The sequence below is a fragment of the Ciconia boyciana genome, chromosome 26, assembly GCF_034638445.1.
Source record: "Ciconia boyciana chromosome 26, ASM3463844v1, whole genome shotgun sequence".
NCBI lineage: Eukaryota > Metazoa > Chordata > Aves > Ciconiiformes > Ciconiidae > Ciconia > Ciconia boyciana.
In genome coordinates this window covers 1,652,028-1,672,960 of record NC_132959.1, presented here as the reverse complement: position 1 = coordinate 1,672,960, position 20,933 = coordinate 1,652,028, and the positions used below count along the sequence as shown (strand labels likewise).

The window sequence follows — 20,933 nt, the reverse complement described above, 5'->3', positions numbered from 1 at the left end:
CTGGGGCTGGGGATGCTCAGCACTCCCCAGTGCCTCGTGCCCGCCGGCTCAGCCCTCTATGGGTGGTGGTGGCGTTGGCGTTTGGTCTGGGGGCAGCGCCTGGGGCTGGGCTGGGTCTAGCAGGGCCCACAGGTGTCCCACAGCTTCTTGCTGTAGCGGGGCAAGACGCAAGGGCTGCAGGCAGGAGAAGCGTAGGGTCTGCCAAAGGTGCAGAGGCCCCCGAGCCCAGCGTGGCTCCGGCACCGTAGAGGCCCCCCAGCCCCAGGGAGCCCCCAAAGGCGGGTGCTCCAGAGGAGCCCACCACGGCTTGCTGGGGGAAGGAGCTGAGGATGGGGCCGGGGAAGGTGACGACGACGGGGGGCGGCTGGATGAAGGCCGTCGAGTCGGGGCACTGGCGGGCGCACAGCTCGTTGCAGCTCTCAGCGATGGGCTGGGGGACGGCGACGCTGGTTTTCGGTGGGCACAGGTCGTAGCAAGACATCTTTGCGTGGGATCGGACGGTGCTCTGCAAGAGGGCAGAGATTGCAAGAGAGTCCCAGAGGGGAGTGCCCAAGGCAGAGGGGCCGGGGACGGAGCGGGGGCCAGGAGGAGAAGCGCTCGCAGACTTACCCTGTTCCCGGAGGAGAAGGCAACCAGAGCAGTGGATGGGAGAGCCTGGCAGAGGCAGAGCTTTTATACCAGCCCCACCATTGCTCAGCACCACCTCAGCCAATCTGCAGAGGCGGCACTCCCTCTTGCCGCCGACAACGACAGCCACGACAGGGCTGTCCGGCTCCTGCCCCTCCCTGAGTCAGCGTCCCCTCGCCAGACCAGCACATGCCGCTTCCGAGGCTTTCCTCCCCTTTCTGCTTCGTGGGCTAAATGACAGCGGGCAACTCCCTGCTGAAGGGCTGCGCCCGGCAGGAGAGGGACGCGCTTCTGCAGCTCCGTGTTGCCTGCCTTGTACTCTGTCCTGGGAAGGCATCTCTGCCCTGTGCTCGCAGCCAGGCTCTGCTGCGGCTGTGCATTCAGACGGGCCTCCCAGCTCCCCAGCACCCCGGGGCAGCCCCTGCCCAGCACCATCCCCCTGCAATGGGGCTCCTGGGTCACGTGGGTGGGGCCGGTGGGTCTGGGGCCGGGCTGGCATGAGCCTGTGCTGGCTGAACCCAGGTGGGCATCCCTGCTCCTTGCACCACGCACCTCGGGGAAGAGCACGAGGGGTCTTTCTCCCCCAGACTTGCAGAGGGCGATGAGCAACGCCTGCAGGCGGACAGACGCCGGCTCCGTTGGGCGAGCGAATGATGCATCGTGCTGAAGCAGGCAGTGCCCGAGAGGAGTGCCTTTGATTTGGCATTCTGTAGCCTCGCGCCTCTGTAGGTAATAGCCACCGGGTGTACGTCATGCGGGCGCTGGCGTGCAGGAGGCCTTTGCAAGGCTGCCTTCTCGCCCAGCGGCACGACCCTGGTCTTCCCTGCGGCTCCGCAAAGGAGGCATGGGGCTGCCCCGAGACCAAGCCCTTGGGGAAGAGCTATGGCACGCGGGGCGCTTGCAGTCAGCCTTTGTCACGCTGCGTGCCCTCTTACACACCGAGATAATGAAAAGACGGTGGGGGTAATTTGGCCCATTAGGTGGCAGCTGGCAAGCGTCCGAGCGGGGTAATTGCAGGGGCTAATAGAACGGGTTGGGGCTGGTGAGGAAACGGCGTCAGCAAAAGAGCCCCGTGCCACGCAGGGAGGAGGCAGGGGCTCGGCCACTGTGCGCCACATGCCCCCGGCGTGGCCAGCTCCTCCCCACGCTCGCAGGCCCCGCATAAAAGCACTGCTCTCGACGAGCACTGACATCCTCCGCTCCTGCCTCGCTCTGCTCAGGAAAAGGGTAGGTGGGTGCCTGCAGGTCTCTGCCTCCTCTGGCAGGGGCTGGCAGGGGGCCTCCCTGGCCAGGAGAGCTCTGCCGGCAGCGGGCACGCTGGCAGCAGCCTTGGACGGCCAGGGCGGGCTGAGCCGTGGCGGGAGGAGAAAGCAGCCCCGTGGCCAGGACACGCTGAGCCAGGCCCTGCACAGGCTCGTGGGGAGGGCTTGTGTGCCCTCTGTGTGCAGAGAGAGGGCAGGGCGAGGGGTGCGGAGAGCCGGGCACCGAGCAGGGCTGGCTGGGCAAAGGGCAAGCGGTGGGCAGCGCGGGCGAGGTGGTGGCTCTGAGCCCTCCAGCTCGAGGGATCTCTTCCTCGCTCATGACGCCTGTCCTCGGGGCCGTGTGTTTCAGGCTCAGCTCTCTCGCACAAAGATGTCTTGCTACGACCTGTGCCCACCGAAAACCAGCGTCGCCGTCCCCCAGCCCATCGCTGAGAGCTGCAACGAGCTGTGCGCCCGCCAGTGCCCCGACTCGACGGCCTTCATCCAGCCGCCCCCCGTCGTCGTCACCTTCCCCGGCCCCATCCTCAGCTCCTTCCCCCAGCAAGCCGTGGTGGGCTCCTCTGGAGCACCCGCCTTGGGGGCTCCCTGGGGCTGGGGGCCTCTACGGTGCCGGAGCCACGCTGGGCTCGGGGGCCTCTGCACCTTTGGCAGACCCTACGCTTCTCCTGCCTGCAGCCCTTGCGTCTTGCCCCGCTACAGCAAGAAGCTGTGGGACACCTGTGGGCCCTGCTAGACCCAGCCCCAAAAACCCCAGAGACCCTGGGCCACCTCAGCCTCACGCCTCCTGACCTTGCTCCTCTCCTTCCCCTCTCTCCACGCCGCCTCTCCTCCTTCTTGCTCCTGCCCGTGCCCACATGCGCGTCTCCACCATTGTCGCACAGGGCACCTGCTTGTCTCTGCAACGACCTCCGCCCGGGAGAAGCCTGAAGGAACACCTCTCTTGAAGCCCGAGGCGACAACCTGCCTGCCTCTGCCTTCTGTGTCTTTCTCCTCTGCACAAAAACAAGCCTGCGTCCAACACCTGCCTCTCCGCCTTTTCTTTCAAAGCCCAGCGTGGGCTGCAGGGTTCCCTGGCCCTGCACGTGGCCCCTGCCAGCCAGGCCAGGGCAGTCTCTCAGCCCCAGCAGAGCCAGGCTGAGCTGCCTTTGGGGAGACCCCACAGCCCTGGGCAGCTCTAGCCACACACGGTCCCGTGGCTGAGCTCCAAGGGCCCTGCCTGAAGGCAGGCTGCTCCCCTGCTTGCGGGACGTGCAGCCTTGGGGCATTTGCAGACCTCCAGCCTCCTTGCCCATGAGCACAGGTGCCCCAGGGGCTGCAGGCCAGCCAGGGCCAATGGCTGCCGCAGCGCCAGCCCCTTTGTGCCTCCACGGCTCTGCTTGAGGCCCTGGGGGAGAAAGCAAAGGGAGGCTTCCCTTCCTCTGCCCTACCCCACTCCCTTCCCCTTCCCTTCCCTCTTCTTCTTGCCCTTCCTTCTCCCCTTCCCTCTTGCCCTTCCCCTTCCCCTTCCCCTTCTTACCCCAGCACGCTCCAACACACTCGGTGCTCCTTGGTTCTCTGCTGCAGACCTTACATCACTTAGAGCCTGATTACCGGGGCAGGAGCCTTGGCAGGGCATCTTGTCGTGCTTCCTCCTCAAGCAGGGTCACCCGGAGCTGCCCGCCCAGCACCACGTCCAGATGGCTTTTGCCTCTCTCCAAGGACGGAGACTCCACGACCTCCCGGGACAACCTGTGCCAGTGCTCGGTCACCCTCACAGTGAAAAAGTGTTTGGGGATGTTGAGGCGGAGCCTGCGCTGTTTCCGCTGCTGCCCATTGCCTCTTGTCCTGGCCCTGGACACCTCTGAAAAGAGCCGGGCTCCATCTTCTTGATGCCTTCCCTTCAGGCAAGGCCTGTGTGCACATTGATGGCACTCTCCTGAGCCTCCTCGGCTCCACGAGGAACAGTCCCATCTCCCTGAGGCTCTCCCCAGAAGAGCGATGCTCCCTGCCCCTTCATCGTTCTCGTGCTTGAACCCCAGCCGGCAACGAGACACCACGCAGCCGCTCGCTCACTCCCCCCGCGGTGGGCTGGGGGAGAGAATCGGAGGGGTAGAAGTGAGAAAACTCGTGGGGTGAGATAAAGACATTTGAATAAGTACAGCAAAAGCCGCGCATGCAAGCAAAGGAAAATAAGGAATTCATTCGCTCCTTGCCATCGGCAGCAGGTGTTCAGCCATCTCCAGGAAAGCAGGGCTCCGTCACGCCTAACGGTCACTTGGGAAGACAAACGCCATCGCTCCAACTCTCCTCCCTTCCTTCTTCTGGCCCCAGCTTTCTATCGCTGAGCATGACGTCACGTGCTACGGAATAGCCCTTTGGTCAGCTGGGGTCAGCCGTCCCAGCTGTGTCCCTCCCAACTCCTTGTGCAGCCCCAGCCTACTCGCTGGTGGGGCAGTGTGAGAAGCAGCAAAGGCCTTGACTCTGTGCAAGCACAGCTCAGCAATAACAAAAACATCCCTGTATTCTTCTCAACACTGTGTGCAGCACAAATCCAAAACATAGCCCCACACTAGCTACTACGAAGAAAACTAACTCTATCATCTCAGGCAAAACCGGCACAATCATCTGCGTGGCCCTTGGCTGGACTCTCTCCAGTAGCCCCACATCTCTCCTGTGCTGGGGAGCCCAGCACTGGACACAGCACCGCAGGGGTGGCCTCAGAAGTGCTGGGCGGCGGGCAAGGATCCCCTCCCTCCACCTGCCGGCCACACTCCTCCACACGCAGCCCCGGACGGTGCTGGCCGCCTTTGCCCCAAGGCACGTTTCCAGCTCATGCTCACGCTGGGGTCCCCCAGCAGCCCCAGCGCCTTTCCTGACAAGCTGCTCTCCAGCAATCGAGGGCCACTTCCCAAGCGCAGGCTTATACACTGGCTCTCGTCCAGCCTCCTCTGTGCAGGTGCCCGGAGATGCTGCCGTGCTTCTGCAGAGCAGCGGGACCTGAGGGAGCTGGGGCCGCTCCCGGGCTGAGAAGACCAGGCAAAGGAGCGCTGCCAGCGCCTGTCCTGCCCTCTGCCCTCTGCCCTTTCCCCAGCTCCTGCAAGCCCCACCAAAAGGCTCTGTCTCCCCTGCCGGCTGCCTGCATCCTCCCTCTCCCAACGCCGCCCCCCCTCACCTCGCCTGCCCACCTCAGGAACAGCATTTGCCCTCCCAGAGCTGCTGCGCACCCACCCCCGGGGTGGCCCTGACTTGGGACAAGGAGGGAGGGGGACACGAGTCGCATGCAGGAAACCTTTATTGTGCCCAGAGGGGCAGGAGAGATTGTCAGAGAGATGCTGGGCGAGACCCAGAGAGGCTGGTTGCCACGTGTTGGGGGAGGCAGAGGGATCTTCTCCAGAGCATCGCTTCGCTCCGGATGCCCCGTTGGTGCAGCATTCCAGATCCCGAGGACTTGTCCCGTCAGCCCCGCAGGGCCTTTTGGGTGTACCTCCTACCCCGTCCGAGAGCTGGGAGGAGAGGGGAGGGAGGAGAGCAGAGGGCAGGAGAAGAGGGCAGGGAAGGGCCGAGGGTGGGAGGCACTGCCAGCTGCCCAGGCGTTGGCTGGGGCTGGGGATGCTCAGCACTCCCCAGTGCCTCGTGCCCGCCGGCTCAGCCCTCTATGGGTGGTGGTGGCGTTGGCGTTTGGTCTGGGGGCAGCGCCTGGGGCTGGGCTGGGTCTAGCAGGGCCCACAGGTGTCCCACAGCTTCTTGCTGTAGCGGGGCAAGACGCAAGGGCTGCAGGCAGGAGAAGCGTAGGGTCTGCCAAAGGTGCAGAGGCCCCCCGAGCCCAGCGTGGCTCCGGCACCGTAGAGGCCCCCCAGCCCCAGGGAGCCCCCAAAGGCGGGTGCTCCAGAGGAGCCCACCACGGCTTGCTGGGGAAGGAGCTGAGGATGGGGCCGGGGAAGGTGACGACGACGGGGGGCGGCTGGATGAAGGCCGTCGAGTCGGGGCACTGGCGGGCGCACAGCTCGTTGCAGCTCTCAGCGATGGGCTGGGGGACGGCGACGCTGGTTTTCGGTGGGCACAGGTCGTAGCAAGACATCTTTGCGTGGGATCGGACGGTGCTCTGCAAGAGGGCAGAGATTGCAAGAGAGTCCCAGAGGGGAGTGCCCAAGGCAGAGGGGCCGGGGACGGAGCGGGGGGCCAGGAGGAGAAGCGCTCGCAGACTTACCCTGTTCCCGGAGGAGAAGGCAACCAGAGCAGTGGATGGGAGAGCCTGGCAGAGGCAGAGCTTTTATACCAGCCCCACCATTGCTCAGCACCACCTCAGCCAATCTGCAGAGGCGGCACTCCCTCTTGCCGCCGACAACGACAGCCACGACAGGGCTGTCCGGCTCCTGCCCCTCCCTGAGTCAGCGTCCCTCGCCAGACCAGCACATGCCGCTTCCGAGGCTTTCCTCCCCTTTCTGCTTCGTGGGCTAAATGACAGCGGGCAACTCCCTGCTGAAGGCTGCGCCCGGCAGGAGAGGGACGCGCTTCTGCAGCTCCGTGTTGCCTGCCTTGTACTCTGTCCTGGGAAGGCATCTCTGCCCTGTGCTCGCAGCCAGGCTCTGCTGCGGCTGTGCATTCAGACGGGCCTCCCAGCTCCCCAGCACCCCGGGGGCAGCCCCTGCCCAGCACCATCCCCCTGCAATGGGGCTCCTGGGTCACGTGGGTGGGGCCGGTGGGTCTGGGGCCGGGCTGGCATGAGCCTGTGCTGGCTGAACCCAGGTGGGCATCCCTGCTCCTTGCACCACGCACCTCGGGGAAGAGCACGAGGGGTCTTTCTCCCCCAGACTTGCAGAGGGCGATGAGCAACGCCTGCAGGCGGACAGACGCCGGCTCCGTTGGGCTAGCGAATGATGCATCGTGCTGAAGCAGGCAGTGCCCGAGAGGAGTGCCTTTGATTTGGCATTCTGTAGCCTCGCGCCTCTGTAGGTAATAGCCACCGGGTGTACGTCATGCGGGCGCTGGCGTGCAGGAGGCCTTTGCAAGGCTGCCTTCTCGCCCAGCGGCACGACCCTGGTCTTCCCTGCGGCTCCGCAAAGGAGGCATGGGGCTGCCCCGAGACCAAGCCCTTGGGGAAGAGCTATGGCACGCGGGGCGCTTGCAGTCAGCCTTTGTCACGCTGCGTGCCCTCTTACACACCGAGATAATGAAAAGACGGTGGGGGTAATTTGGCCCATTAGGTGGCAGCTGGCAAGCGTCCGAGCGGGGTAATTGCAGGGGCTAATAGAACGGGTTGGGGCTGGTGAGGAAACGGCGTCAGCAAAAGAGCCCCGTGCCACGCAGGGAGGAGGCAGGGGCTCGGCCACTGTGCGCCACATGCCCCCGGCGTGGCCAGCTCCTCCCCACGCTCGCAGGCCCCGCATAAAAGCACTGCTCTCGACGAGCACTGACATCCTCCGCTCCTGCCTCGCTCTGCTCAGGAAAAGGGTAGGTGGGTGCCTGCAGGTCTCTGCCTCCTCTGGCAGGGGCTGGCAGGGGGCCTCCCTGGCCAGGAGAGCTCTGCCGGCAGCGGGCACGCTGGCAGCAGCCTTGGACGGCCAGGGCGGGCTGAGCCGTGGCGGGAGGAGAAAGCAGCCCCGTGGCCAGGACACGCTGAGCCAGGCCCTGCACAGGCTCGTGGGGAGGGCTTGTGTGCCCTCTGTGTGCAGAGAGAGGGCAGGGCGAGGGGTGCGGAGAGCCGGGCACCGAGCAGGGCTGGCTGGGCAAAGGGCAAGCGGTGGGCAGCGCGGGCGAGGTGGTGGCTCTGAGCCCTCCAGCTCGAGGGATCTCTTCCTCGCTCATGACGCCTGTCCTCGGGGCCGTGTGTTTCAGGCTCAGCTCTCTCGCACAAAGATGTCTTGCTACGACCTGTGCCCACCGAAAACCAGCGTCGCCGTCCCCCAGCCCATCGCTGAGAGCTGCAACGAGCTGTGCGCCCGCCAGTGCCCCGACTCGACGGCCTTCATCCAGCCGCCCCCCGTCGTCGTCACCTTCCCCGGCCCCATCCTCAGCTCCTTCCCCCAGCAAGCCGTGGTGGGCTCCTCTGGAGCACCCGCCTTTGGGGGCTCCCTGGGGCTGGGGGGCCTCTACGGTGCCGGAGCCACGCTGGGCTCGGGGGCCTCTGCACCTTTGGCAGACCCTACGCTTCTCCTGCCTGCAGCCCTTGCGTCTTGCCCCGCTACAGCAAGAAGCTGTGGGACACCTGTGGGCCCTGCTAGACCCAGCCCCAAAAACCCCAGAGACCCTGGGCCACCTCAGCCTCACGCCTCCTGACCTTGCTCCTCTCCTTCCCCTCTCTCCACGCCGCCTCTCCTCCTTCTTGCTCCTGCCCGTGCCCACATGCGCGTCTCCACCATTGTCGCACAGGGCACCTGCTTGTCTCTGCAACGACCTCCGCCCGGGAGAAGCCTGAAGGAACACCTCTCTTGAAGCCCGAGGCGACAACCTGCCTGCCTCTGCCTTCTGTGTCTTTCTCCTCTGCAATAAAACAAGCCTGCGTCCAACACCTGCCTCTCCGCCTTTTCTTTCAAAGCCCAGCGTGGGCTGCAGGGTTCCCTGGCCCTGCACGTGGCCCCTGCCAGCCAGGCCAGGGCAGTCTCTCAGCCCCAGCAGAGCCAGGCTGAGCTGCCTTTGGGGAGACCCCACAGCCCTGGGCAGCTCTAGCCACACACGGTCCCGTGGCTGAGCTCCAAGGGCCCTGCCTGAAGGCAGGCTGCTCCCCTGCTTGCGGGACGTGCAGCCTTGGGGCATTTGCAGACCTCCAGCCTCCTTGCCCATGAGCACAGGTGCCCCAGGGGCTGCAGGCCAGCCAGGGCCAATGGCTGCCGCAGCGCCAGCCCCTTTGTGCCTCCACGGCTCTGCTTGAGGCCCTGGGGGAGAAAGCAAAGGGAGGCTTCCCTTCCTCTGCCCTACCCCACTCCCTTCCCCTTCCCTTCCCTCTTCTTCTTGCCCTTCCTTCTCCCCTTCCCTCTTGCCCTTCCCCTTCCCCTTCCCCTTCTTACCCCAGCACGCTCCAACACACTCGGTGCTCCTTGGTTCTCTGCTGCAGACCTTACATCACTTAGAGCCTGATTACCGGGGCAGGAGCCTTGGCAGGGCATCTTGTCGTGCTTCCTCCTCAAGCAGGGTCACCCGGAGCTGCCCGCCCAGCACCACGTCCAGATGGCTTTTGCCTCTCTCCAAGGACGGAGACTCCACGACCTCCCGGGACAACCTGTGCCAGTGCTCGGTCACCCTCACAGTGAAAAAGTGTTTGGGGATGTTGAGGCGGAGCCTGCGCTGTTTCCGCTGCTGCCCATTGCCTCTTGTCCTGGCCCTGGACACCTCTGAAAAGAGCCGGGCTCCATCTTCTTGATGCCTTCCCTTCAGGCAAGGCCTGTGTGCACATTGATGGCACTCTCCTGAGCCTCCTCGGCTCCACGAGGAACAGTCCCATCTCCCTGAGGCTCTCCCCAGAAGAGCGATGCTCCCTGCCCCTTCATCGTTCTCGTGCTTGAACCCCAGCCGGCAACGAGACACCACGCAGCCGCTCGCTCACTCCCCCCGCGGTGGGCTGGGGGAGAGAATCGGAGGGGTAGAAGTGAGAAAACTCGTGGGGTGAGATAAAGACATTTGAATAAGTACAGCAAAAGCCGCGCATGCAAGCAAAGGAAAATAAGGAATTCATTCGCTCCTTGCCATCGGCAGCAGGTGTTCAGCCATCTCCAGGAAAGCAGGGCTCCGTCACGCCTAACGGTCACTTGGGAAGACAAACGCCATCGCTCCAACTCTCCTCCCTTCCTTCTTCTGGCCCCAGCTTTCTATCGCTGAGCATGACGTCACGTGCTACGGAATAGCCCTTTGGTCAGCTGGGGTCAGCCGTCCCAGCTGTGTCCCCTCCCAACTCCTTGTGCAGCCCCAGCCTACTCGCTGGTGGGGCAGTGTGAGAAGCAGCAAAGGCCTTGACTCTGTGCAAGCACAGCTCAGCAATAACAAAAACATCCCTGTATTCTTCTCAACACTGTGTGCAGCACAAATCCAAAACATAGCCCCACACTAGCTACTACGAAGAAAACTAACTCTATCATCTCAGGCAAAACCGGCACAATCATCTGCGTGGCCCTTGGCTGGACTCTCTCCAGTAGCCCCACATCTCTCCTGTGCTGGGGAGCCCAGCACTGGACACAGCACCGCAGGGGTGGCCTCAGAAGTGCTGAGCGGCGGGCAAGGATCCCCTCCCTCCACCTGCCGGCCACACTCCTCCACACGCAGCCCCGGACGGTGCTGGCCGCCTTTGCCCCAAGGCACGTTTCCAGCTCATGCTCACGCTGGGGTCCCCCAGCAGCCCCAGCGCCTTTCCTGACAAGCTGCTCTCCAGCAATCGAGGGCCACTTCCCAAGCGCAGGCTTATACACTGGCTCTCGTCCAGCCTCCTCTGTGCAGGTGCCCGGAGATGCTGCCGTGCTTCTGCAGAGCAGCGGGACCTGAGGGAGCTGGGGCCGCTCCCGGGCTGAGAAGACCAGGCAAAGGAGCGCTGCCAGCGCCTGTCCTGCCCTCTGCCCTCTGCCCTTTCCCCAGCTCCTGCAAGCCCCACCAAAAGGCTCTGTCTCCCCTGCCGGCTGCCTGCATCCTCCCTCTCCCAACGCCGCCCCCCCTCACCTCGCCTGCCCACCTCAGGAACAGCATTTGCCCTCCCACAGCTGCTGCGCACCCACCCCCGGGGTGGCCCTGACTTGGGACAAGGAGGGAGGGGGACACGAGTCGCATGCAGGAAACCTTTATTGTGCCCAGAGGGGCAGGAGAGATTGTCAGAGAGATGCTGGGCGAGACCCAGAGAGGCTGGTTGCCACGTGTTGGGGGAGGCAGAGGGATCTTCTCCAGAGCATCGCTTCTCGCTCCGGATGCCCCGTTGGTGCAGCATTCCAGATCCCGAGGACTTGTCCCGTCAGCCCCGCAGGGCCTTTTGGGTGTACCTCCTACCCCGTCCGAGAGCTGGGAGGAGAGGGGAGGGGAGGAGAGCAGAGGGCAGGAGAAGAGGGCAGGGAAGGGCCGAGGGTGGGAGGCACTGCCAGCTGCCCAGGCGTTGGCTGGGGCTGGGGATGCTCAGCACTCCCCAGTGCCTCGTGCCCGCCGGCTCAGCCCTCTATGGGTGGTGGTGGCGTTGGCGTTTGGTCTGGGGGCAGCGCCTGGGGCTGGGCTGGGTCTAGCAGGGCCCACAGGTGTCCCACAGCTTCTTGCTGTAGCGGGGCAAGACGCAAGGGCTGCAGGCAGGAGAAGCGTAGGGTCTGCCAAAGGTGCAGAGGCCCCCCGAGCCCAGCGTGGCTCCGGCACCGTAGAGGCCCCCCAGCCCCAGGGAGCCCCCAAAGGCGGGTGCTCCAGAGGAGCCCACCACGGCTTGCTGGGGGAAGGAGCTGAGGATGGGGCCGGGGAAGGTGACGACGACGGGGGGCGGCTGGATGAAGGCCGTCGAGTCGGGGCACTGGCGGGCGCACAGCTCGTTGCAGCTCTCAGCGATGGGCTGGGGGACGGCGACGCTGGTTTTCGGTGGGCACAGGTCGTAGCAAGACATCTTTGCGTGGGATCGGACGGTGCTCTGCAAGAGGGCAGAGATTGCAAGAGAGTCCCAGAGGGGAGTGCCCAAGGCAGAGGGGCCGGGGACGGAGCGGGGGGCCAGGAGGAGAAGCGCTCGCAGACTTACCCTGTTCCCGGAGGAGAAGGCAACCAGAGCAGTGGATGGGAGAGCCTGGCAGAGGCAGAGCTTTTATACCAGCCCCACCATTGCTCAGCACCACCTCAGCCAATCTGCAGAGGCGGCACTCCCTCTTGCCGCCGACAACGACAGCCACGACAGGGCTGTCCGGCTCCTGCCCCTCCCTGAGTCAGCGTCCCCTCGCCAGACCAGCACATGCCGCTTCCGAGGCTTTCCTCCCCTTTCTGCTTCGTGGGCTAAATGACAGCGGGCAACTCCCTGCTGGGGGCTGCGCCCGGCAGGAGAGGGACGCGCTTCTGCAGCTCCGTGTTGCCTGCCTTGTACTCTGTCCTGGGAAGGCATCTCTGCCCTGTGCTCGCAGCCAGGCTCTGCTGCGGCTGTGCATTCAGACGGGCCTCCCAGCTCCCCAGCACCCCGGGGGCAGCCCCTGCCCAGCACCATCCCCCTGCAATGGGGCTCCTGGGTCACGTGGGTGGGGCCGGTGGGTCTGGGGCCGGGCTGGCATGAGCCTGTGCTGGCTGAACCCAGGTGGGCATCCCTGCTCCTTGCACCACGCACCTCGGGGAAGAGCACGAGGGGTCTTTCTCCCCCAGACTTGAGGAGGGCGATGAGCAGCGCCTGCAGGCGGACAGACGCCGGCTCCGTTGGGCTAGCGAATGATGCATCGTGCTGAAGCAGGCAGTGCCCGAGAGGAGTGCCTTTGATTTGGCATTCTGTAGCCTCGCGCCTCTGTAGGTAATAGCCACACGGTGTACGTCATGCGGGCGCTGGCGTGCAGGAGGCCTTTGCAAGGCTGCCTTCTCGCCCAGCGGCACGACCCTGGTCTTCCCTGCGGCTCCGCAAAGGAGGCATGGGGCTGCCCCGAGACCAAGCCCTTGGGGAAGAGCTATGGCACGCGGGGCGCTTGCAGTCAGCCTTTGTCACGCTGCGTGCCCTCTTACACACCGAGATAATGAAAAGACGGTGGGGGTAATTTGGCCCATTAGGTGGCAGCTGGCAGGCGTCCGAGCGGGGTAATTGCAGGGGCTAATAGAACGGGTTGGGGCTGGTGAGGAAACGGCGTCAGCAAAAGAGCCCCGTGCCACGCAGGGAGGAGGCAGGGGCTCGGCCACTGTGCGCCACATGCCCCCGGCGTGGCCAGCTCCTCCCCACGCTCGCAGGCCCCGCATAAAAGCACTGCTCTCGACGAGCACTGACATCCTCCGCTCCTGCCTCGCTCTGCTCAGGAAAAGGGTAGGTGGGTGCCTGCAGGTCTCTGCCTCCTCTGGCAGGGGCTGGCAGGGGGCCTCCCTGGCCAGGAGAGCTCTGCCGGCAGCGGGCACGCTGGCAGCAGCCTTGGACGGCCAGGGCGGGCTGAGCCGTGGCGGGAGGAGAAAGCAGCCCCGTGGCCAGGACACGCTGAGCCAGGCCCTGCACAGGCTCGTGGGGAGGGCTTGTGTGCCCTCTGTGTGCAGAGAGAGGGCAGGGCGAGGGGTGCGGAGAGCCGGGCACTGAGCAGGGCTGGCTGGGCAAAGGGCAAGCGGTGGGCAGCGCGGGCGAGGTGGTGGCTCTGAGCCCTCCAGCTCGAGGGATCTCTTCCTCGCTCATGACGCCTGTCCTCGGGGCCATGTGTTTCAGGCTCAGCTGTCTCGCACAAAGATGTCTTGCTACGACCTGTGCCCACCGAAAACCAGCGTCGCCGTCCCCCAGCCCATCGCTGAGAGCTGCAACGAGCTGTGCGCCCGCCAGTGCCCCGACTCGACGGCCTTCATCCAGCCGCCCCCCGTCATCGTCACCTTCCCCGGCCCCATCCTCAGCTCCTTCCCCCAGCAAGCCGTGGTGGGCTCCTCTGGAGCACCCGCCTTTGGGGGCTCCCTGGGGCTGGGGGGCCTCTACGGTGCCGGAGCCACGCTGGGCTCGGGGGGCCTCTGCACCTTTGGCAGACCCTACGCTTCTCCTGCCTGCAGCCCTTGTGTCTTGCCCCACTACAGCAGGAAGCTGTGGGACACCTGTGGGCCCTGCTAGACCCAGCCCAGCCCCAGGCGCTGCCCCCAGACCAAACGCCAACGCCACCACCACCCATAGAGGGCTGAGCCGGCGGGCACGAGGCACTGGGGAGTGCTGAGCATCCCCAGCCCCAGCCAACGCCTGGGCAGCTGGCAGTGCCTCACACCCTCGGCCCTTCCCTGCCATCTGCTCTCCTCGTCTCTCTACTTCCAGCTGAGAGACAGTGCAGGAGGTGGACCTGAAAGGCCCTACGGGTCTTATGGGCCAAATCTTTGTCATCTGGAATGCCACATGAAGGGGTCATCCAGCTCGAGAAGCAATGCTCTGGAGAAGATCCCTCTGCCTCCCCCAACACGTGGCAACCAGCCCCCTGGGTCTTGCCTACCATCTCTCTGACAATCTCTCCTGTCCCTCTGGGCACAATAAATTTTCCTTCGTCCATTTCCTGTATGCCTGTCTCCTTGTCTGAAGTTCAGTGCCAGCAGCTGTGCGAGGGCAAATGCTGGTTTCTTCATATTTCACCTGGGGATATCATACATCTTGCCTTATCTAGAATAGAAGAGGCAATTCCTAGTTTCTCCTTCTCCAGCTCCAGATGAGTGGTGCTCAGCTCAGTGAAAATCTTCTTTTCCCTAACTCGGGAGAGGAATGAATCAAGTACAGAATTGTAGCAATGCATTGGGAGCAGGCGTTTGGACTACAGATGCCTCTTCAAGTAATGTGTGCATTCTTATATATAAATATGTTCACAGATTTGTATTTGGGTCATAATATTCATGTATTAGATGGTGGTGGCGTAGCTACTGTTCACGGTCTATCAGAAGAATGTGTGATGCTGCTCTCTCACTCTCCAAAACTTTGTCCTTCTACAAAACTGCTGCTGTATCACATTCAGGGAATTTGTAACTCCCTTGAGGTGAAAAGCAAACACAGATAATCTTTTTCTTAGTTTTACTCAAGATGACCCATCCCACAACATTATTTTACCCCTTACCTTGGTAAGTGTGAGATTAATTAACTTAAATTTAGTGCCATTCAAATTTTTTTATTCACCCTGTCTTTTGGAGAAGTAGTGACGTGTTGGCAGTAAAAGGGAAATTGGATGTGCTCTTCCCTTTGTTTTTACAGGTTCTGCTTATATTACCACTACCGTCTGGTATTCTGTATTTACAATGGATTCACTCAAGAGCATGCAATCCCCCTGTACCATACCATCACCTATTTGGGGCTACTCAGAGAATTTTTCCTCTTCTGTCACCTCTTTCTGATTATAGCCTGTGTTACACCAGATCTTTTCTCCATAGTCAGCAGATGCATGGCTTTGCATTGTATTACTGAAGATCATACCGTTACTGTTACTCCCATCAGTTAAGCCATCTTGTTTTTCCAGTCTTAAAATCTGATTCCCTCCTGCTTAATGCCACTCAGCTTTATATTATGAGCACATAAAACAGAGAGCTCCCAAATTATGTGCCATTATGTGCCATTAATGCAAACAAATAATGAGGTTTTCTGAGGCTGATCCTTGAGTAACCAATGTAGTAAACTCCCTCCATTCCTCTAACTCCCATATATAACGTTAGACACTGACAGAAAGGGTATCTCTATGTCCTATTTTGCAATGAGACAATGTACTATTTTGCAATGGGACTATACTATTTTGCAATGAGCTCACCCTGAACAGGCATCCAGCCCAAACAGAAGCTAAATAATCATGTTAGCTGGGTGCTAATAGCTCTCACCAATGTTGTTATCTTGGGCTAGGCACTTGCTGTCTGACACAATACACATCTAATTGGGTCTGGCTGGTACCTGTCTGACACTGCCTCATTGAGAGAATCAGCCAAAAAGTTGACAGTCGGAGCTCAGGTGCTCAGCTGTGATCATGTATGATTTACACTGAAGTACCTCTTAGAGGCTGTGCATGAGAGCAAGGATCCTGGTGTTGATCAGAAGAGAAACAGAGAGGAAACCAGGCATCCGTGTTTTGTAAAGCTGTCCCAGGAACTGCCCCGGGCCGAACTAGCTGGGATGAAAGAGGGCTTTGCTCAGCACGAGAGAGGTGCCTGAGCCAAGGAGATGCAGGGCTGGTGTGGCACAAGCCAGGAGGTTGGTTGCTGAGCTCCTGGGAATTCATGGCAGCAGCGTCCTTGCCTCAAGCCATGTGAGGATGGAGAGCAGCAGCAGGGACAGGGAGCTGTTTCTTTGCGCCCAAAAGGCAGGAACCTTTCTTCTCCACCTCAGCTGCCTGGGCTCTTCACACATCCCAGGCACTCATGGGGCAGGGGCTGGGCTCTCAGATGGGCCCTGCAAGCTCCAGTCCCTTCCCAGACCTCCACAGACCTTTCCCAAAAAAGCCCAAGGCCATGAGGACAGGCAGTGCTGGGACAGGGAGGATGAAGCAGGCAGAGAGAGAAGAACCTTTCAGAGAAGGGGGTTTTTTGGTCAAAATATTCTCAATAAGTATTTGTTAATCAGTAAAAATAAAATAGTATTTTCTTAAAATAAAAGCGAGATTCGTGAGTGCCATAGACTAATTTTCATTTCAGCCTGTTACTACTTATAGCACACAGCCATCTGACATAACTAGTTACATTTAGGGGCAGGGAACATTGAAATTACCTGTTAAAATCAGACTTGCTATTCCATGACACTGACAGAGGATTGACATCAAGAAATTGTACATTCATGCATGGAGCTTTTCTTTGAAAGAGTCCCAGTGAAGAAATAGGCAAATCCTCTGTAATGCATGAGTTCATATTCTTTTTACTTCCCCCAGCTGACTTACAGACTCAGCCAAAACTTCCCTGAGGCAACTGTTATCACAGCAGTGTTTAAGAAAAAAAGAAGAGGTAGTGTTTGATCTTTGCTCATCACATACCTATCTTTAAAATTGTTTCTCATTGTTTACCTTCCTCCTATTGTTCCTTTTCAGAATATGCTTTTACAGAACTTCAGGCCATGTTTTTTTACTTTGTCTTTGAAGACAGTTTGATTATTTCTAGTACATCATCTGGGAAGATGTAAAATTAAAAGGAATTTCAGCACTAAATTAACTAGTGAAAAAATTGGACTACCTAGTGCAAGTCTGACAGCTAGACTAATTATTGTAGGGGAGACAGTAATTTCAGCTCAGTAGCAATGAAATAGTGGGCAGATAGGTTTCTTAGCAACAGGACTGTGTGAGGCCAGGGCTGTGTGGTCTCCCCAAAGGCAGCTCAGCCTGGCTCTGCTGGGGCTGAGAGACTGCCCTGGCCTGGCTGGCAGGGGCCACGTGCAGGGCCAGGGAACCCTGCAGCCCACGCTGGGCTTTGAAAGAAAAGGCGGAGAGGCAGGTGTTGGACGCAGGCTTGTTTTATTGCAAGGGCAGGAAAACACCCACTGGAGAAAGGCACACAAGGCAGAGGCAGACAGGTTGTCCCCCCAGGCTTCAAGAGAGGTCTTCCTTCAGGCTTCTTCCAGGAGGTGGCAGTTTCAGGGAGAAGCAAGTGTCCTCTGGGATGACAGTGGATTTACACATTTGGCCACTGGCAGGGGCAAGGAAGAGGAGATGAAACAAATGAAGAAGGAAATGAGAAGCGTGATTTATGGAGCTATTTTGACTCCACTGTATTAAGTGGAAGTCTTTGATGCTCTGCCCCTTACTCAGGAGCTCAGGTGAGGATCAAGATTGTATCATGCATTTGCCAGTCATTCTTTAGTCAAGGGATATTTCTGTAGGATTTAGCAGGGCCCACAGCTGCCACGGCGGTACCTGCTGTACCGGTAGGAGTAAGGGCTGCAAGAGCCAGAACCATAGGATCTACCGTAGCCATACAGACCTCTGTAACCCAGGGAGCCCCCATAGCCGTACAGACCCCCACAGCCCAGGGAGGAGCCCCCATATCCATACAGACCCCCATAGCCCAGGGAGCCATAGCCCCCATAGCCATACAGACCCCCATAGCCCATGGACCCATAACCCCCATAGCCAAGGGAGCCCCCATAGCCCCCAGGGATGGGTGCTCCAGAGGATCCCACAACTGAATCCTGGGGGAAGGAGCTGAGGATGGGGCCAGGGAAGGTGACGACGACCGGGGGTGGCTGGATCACAGTCGTGGAGTCAGGGCACTGACGGACACATGGTTCATTCCCACTGTCAGCAAGGGGCTGGGGGCAGCTGATGCCGCCAACGGCAGTGGAGCACAGATCGTAGCAAGACATCTTGCAGGGATGGAGGTCAATCTGCAAGAGTTGATTTTACCAAGTACAAGACATTATTTACATACATAAAAGTGTTATAGAGTTTGCTGCCTTTCCTCAAAGAGTGCTTTGAAGTACACCAATTTACCCATGTCTATTAGAAATGAAAATTGAAGCTGAACAGCAAAATTATTTGTTCAGATGCTTTGGTGAGTCAGTGGATCAGCAAGGACTAGGAGTCCAAGAACAGAGTGTGTTGTTATGCATTATTTCATTACTAACTCTTCATTCCCAATGATCTCCTTTGTGCTGAGCCTTGTGAGAACAGGCATTATAAGTCATTGTCTATTCAGATTTGCTCAGTAACTTGTTTGATGAGACCATTACAAGGGAATTGCAAAGATTGTTGTCCCCAGTTTCCAAACATTGAATCAGGGCACTGAGATACTTATGACTAGGTTAACACTACACTGTTTTGATTCTGGGCTCCAAACTCTTTTGAAAAAATCTCACCCCAAACAACTTGCCCCCATTAGCATGAAAAACCCAGTGCTTCACCTGTCAGCTCCTTAAATTCCCTCCATGACCCCTCTTTCTCTTAATGCAATAAATTTCTTACAGAGCATTTTCAACAGTTCTCAATTCCTCTCTGTGTCTTGTTTTATCTAAGCCAGTGCCTGATCTCTGGTAGTATTCATGCCCATTTATCTTAAATTAATGTAAAAGCACCTTGAGTGATCTGTAATAGAATAAACTGGAGATAATGGAAGGTCTGCTTCTAAGCTCAGCATTTCCCTGTGAACCATGAAAATCTAAACTTTTTCAAATAATTTCCAGTTACCCATATAAGCAAAGAGAGAAGAGGAATGCATATTGAACTAGTCACATAATTTCTTCAGCTGTTGGAAGTCAACTCATAATGAACTTAATTTTCTGCCATATCAAGAAACTTTCAGTTTGCTTTGAAATTAAATGCCAACCCTGAATGCAGAGAACAGCTGTCCATAACACTTTTAATCATTTTTGTAAGCTTTATCTTTTCACCTAAAGTTTTACCCACTAGTTCTTAAAGGAAGAGACCATCCTAGGTTAAATTGCATAGCGAAGAGCTATTCCAATAGTTGTAAAGAGTAGATTCAGACTTACCCAATTCGCTGAGAAGAACGAGCGAAGAGGAGAGGCTGGAAGAACCCTGAGTGGAGAGAGCTTTTATACAGTTCAGACTGCCTGAGGGATGAGAGGCTGGTTTTGTGAACATGGATCTAATTAGTTGACACGGCACATTTTTTGTATTGATAGCTCCTCAAAGTGATGAAATTGTTTCGCTTTCTGTTTATTACTTGATTTCAATTATCATGTAATATAACACATGCATTACATCATGCAAGGTTCTTTCATCTAAAAGAGTGATGGGTGAAATTAATGCATCTTTCATCCTAAAACATGATTCATGAAGTTAATATCAGTTTTCTGTTCTCCTTGGAGTTGCACCATGTAGCAAGCTGCTTATACATAGATATTCTTCTTTTGCTCTTATATGGCAATGATGCTCAGACATTTATCAGAAATAACCTGCTGTGAGATGTTTCTTTCGAAGTCCCTTACATAAGTTTTCTCTCTTTTTAAAGATAAAATAAAGTCTATCGTTAAATCCTCAGGAAGGCGGGCAATATTTTTTGTGTGCTTAGGTTTATTTCTGAGATATGACACAATTCATATTGGAATCCATGGAGGATTCTCTGTACTCTGCATGAAATTTTCTGGATGAAATTATATTGTGAGCATTCCAGAACACACAGTGGCAGATGTCCAAAACAGCCTTAGGTTTTATCTGACCCTCAAACTACAGCTTAAAGCTGAATTTAGTTCTGAAAGGAGAGATATTTATATTTTTAATGCTTAGGATGGAAAGCTCAAAATAATCAAGTACGTTGAATTAATATCTACATTTGTGATTTACTGAGATAGCTGTGTGTTTTTATAGAAGGTATATAGGAGAAACCCCAAATTTAACTGTATTAGAAAAAAAACCTTTCTTTTTTGAAAAGAAGAAAACTGTGAAGTGAGATTTCAGAGTAACAGACTAAGCCACAGTATAGTAGCATTAACAACTCAATGGATTCATCCCAGAATATGCAATTCTTACTGGTGTCCTGTTTGCTCATCTTCTATGTTTTATCTCTGCCCTTCTTCTGGCATGTCTGCAGGTACATTGAACAGGTGCCTTTTGGCTGTTCAAAACTGCTGAGACCTCCTGCTTAAATCAAAGACCATTCACAGGTCTTAAAGGATTTCTGCAGCTCTTATTTCACTTGCATATCTAATAGATAAAAGCAACCTTTTAGACATCAAAGTGTCTAAAGTGTCATCTAAGTGACACCAAAAAGTGGACAGATTCCCAGTGAATATCTGAAATCATAAACAGTCAGGGATACTCAAAACCTTCAGCTCATCTCTTGATCCACAAGTTTGAGATGGTACATTTTCCTGAAGTTTCCTTTAATTTCTAGCTTGCTCCTCAGGAGTCCTTGATCCTGCAGCTACAGTACAATCCAGTACAACTGATCTTGCAGCTAACCCCATCATTGATGGCATCTTTCAGTAGAGAGCAATTATGAGGTGGGAATCCACTGGGAAAAAGAAATTCTGGCTTTTGCTGAGGTTTCTTTCTTTGTTCATGCCATTATTGTAATGCTATATCATTATCATGGTTATTATAATCATCAACGTGGTTATCTTCAGACCACATATTATTTCTAAATTATGAGCTTTTCCAAATCCAGAGATACATATGGAGATTTCCTGAACTATAATACTGAAAAAAGGCATCTCAAAGTTTTACAAGAACATTCCAAGGGATTTTCAAATACCTCATGAACACCCATTACTGGCTTGTACATACTGTGTCATAATTATATGAAAAGTATGCCTGGATGCATACACCCCACTATTATGAGAGATTATCACATTAAAATAGGTAAGTTAAGGTCACTTGGGTCTTTCCCGTAATCAGTTCATGGTTTATAACACTTTTTGGACCTTCTTTTCTTTGACTTTAAAAATAAAATCTACCTTCTTTTTTATTAAAATGCATATTGGTCCAGAAACAGAAATCTGCTTATGTTAACTGAACTATTAGCCAAAAAAAAAACCAAAAAAAAACAACCAACCCAGGGTACAATGGGGTCTGTCTTCATTGTGTCAGG

General features: G+C 57.2%; 7 protein-coding genes across 8 annotated transcripts; 3 read left to right on the top strand and 4 right to left on the bottom strand.

The window, feature by feature from the left end:
* Nucleotides 1-116: 116 nt before the first annotated feature.
* On the bottom strand, nt 117-481 carry LOC140644210 (scale keratin-like). Its single transcript, XM_072846807.1, is given in 2 exon segments — nt 117-229; nt 232-481. Coding segments are annotated over 2 exon segments (363 nt in total).
* Nucleotides 482-2,259: 1,778 nt separating this feature from the next.
* On the top strand, nt 2,260-2,622 carry LOC140644232 (feather keratin 4-like). Its single transcript, XM_072846845.1, has one exon. The coding sequence runs from the start codon at nt 2,260-2,262 to the stop codon at nt 2,620-2,622; it is 363 nt and encodes a 120-aa protein (XP_072702946.1).
* Nucleotides 2,623-5,581: 2,959 nt separating this feature from the next.
* Nucleotides 5,582-5,946, bottom strand: LOC140644242 (scale keratin-like). Its single transcript, XM_072846872.1, is given in 2 exon segments — nt 5,582-5,778; nt 5,781-5,946. Coding segments are annotated over 2 exon segments (363 nt in total).
* A 1,778-nt stretch (nt 5,947-7,724) lies between these two features.
* On the top strand, nt 7,725-8,089 carry LOC140644093 (scale keratin-like). The gene is given in 2 exon segments (XM_072846598.1): nt 7,725-7,974; nt 7,977-8,089. Coding segments are annotated over 2 exon segments (363 nt in total).
* Nucleotides 8,090-11,052: 2,963 nt separating this feature from the next.
* On the bottom strand, nt 11,053-11,418 carry LOC140644091 (feather keratin 3-like). The gene has a single exon (XM_072846596.1). It carries the CDS (start codon nt 11,416-11,418, stop codon nt 11,053-11,055), a length of 366 nt encoding a protein of 121 aa, XP_072702697.1.
* Nucleotides 11,419-13,197: 1,779 nt separating this feature from the next.
* Nucleotides 13,198-13,563, top strand: LOC140644090 (feather keratin 3-like). The gene has a single exon (XM_072846595.1). It carries the CDS (start codon nt 13,198-13,200, stop codon nt 13,561-13,563), a length of 366 nt encoding a protein of 121 aa, XP_072702696.1.
* Nucleotides 13,564-17,268: 3,705 nt separating this feature from the next.
* Nucleotides 17,269-17,748, bottom strand: LOC140644088 (scale keratin-like). 2 transcript variants are annotated; one of them, XM_072846593.1, is made up of 2 exons: nt 17,409-17,748; nt 17,269-17,366 (listed from the first exon to the last, which is right to left on the bottom strand). In XM_072846593.1, the coding sequence occupies exons 1-2, from the start codon at nt 17,746-17,748 to the stop codon at nt 17,269-17,271; spliced, it is 438 nt and encodes a 145-aa protein (XP_072702694.1). The 2 variants fall into 2 exon arrangements, with proteins under 2 accessions (XP_072702694.1, XP_072702693.1); XM_072846592.1 differs by having other exon boundaries at nt 17,269-17,748.
* Between the last annotated feature and the right edge of the window lie 3,185 nt (nt 17,749-20,933).

Excerpts from the sequence above, each read along its gene's own strand:
- LOC140644232 (XM_072846845.1), top strand. The coding sequence starts at position 2,260 with ATGTCTTGCTACGACCTGTGCCCACCGAAAACCAGCGTCGCCGTCCCC.
- LOC140644088 (XM_072846592.1), bottom strand. The coding sequence starts at position 17,748 with ATGTCTTGCTACGATCTGTGCTCCACTGCCGTTGGCGGCATCAGCTGC.
- LOC140644090 (XM_072846595.1), top strand. The coding sequence starts at position 13,198 with ATGTCTTGCTACGACCTGTGCCCACCGAAAACCAGCGTCGCCGTCCCC.
- LOC140644091 (XM_072846596.1), bottom strand. The coding sequence starts at position 11,418 with ATGTCTTGCTACGACCTGTGCCCACCGAAAACCAGCGTCGCCGTCCCC.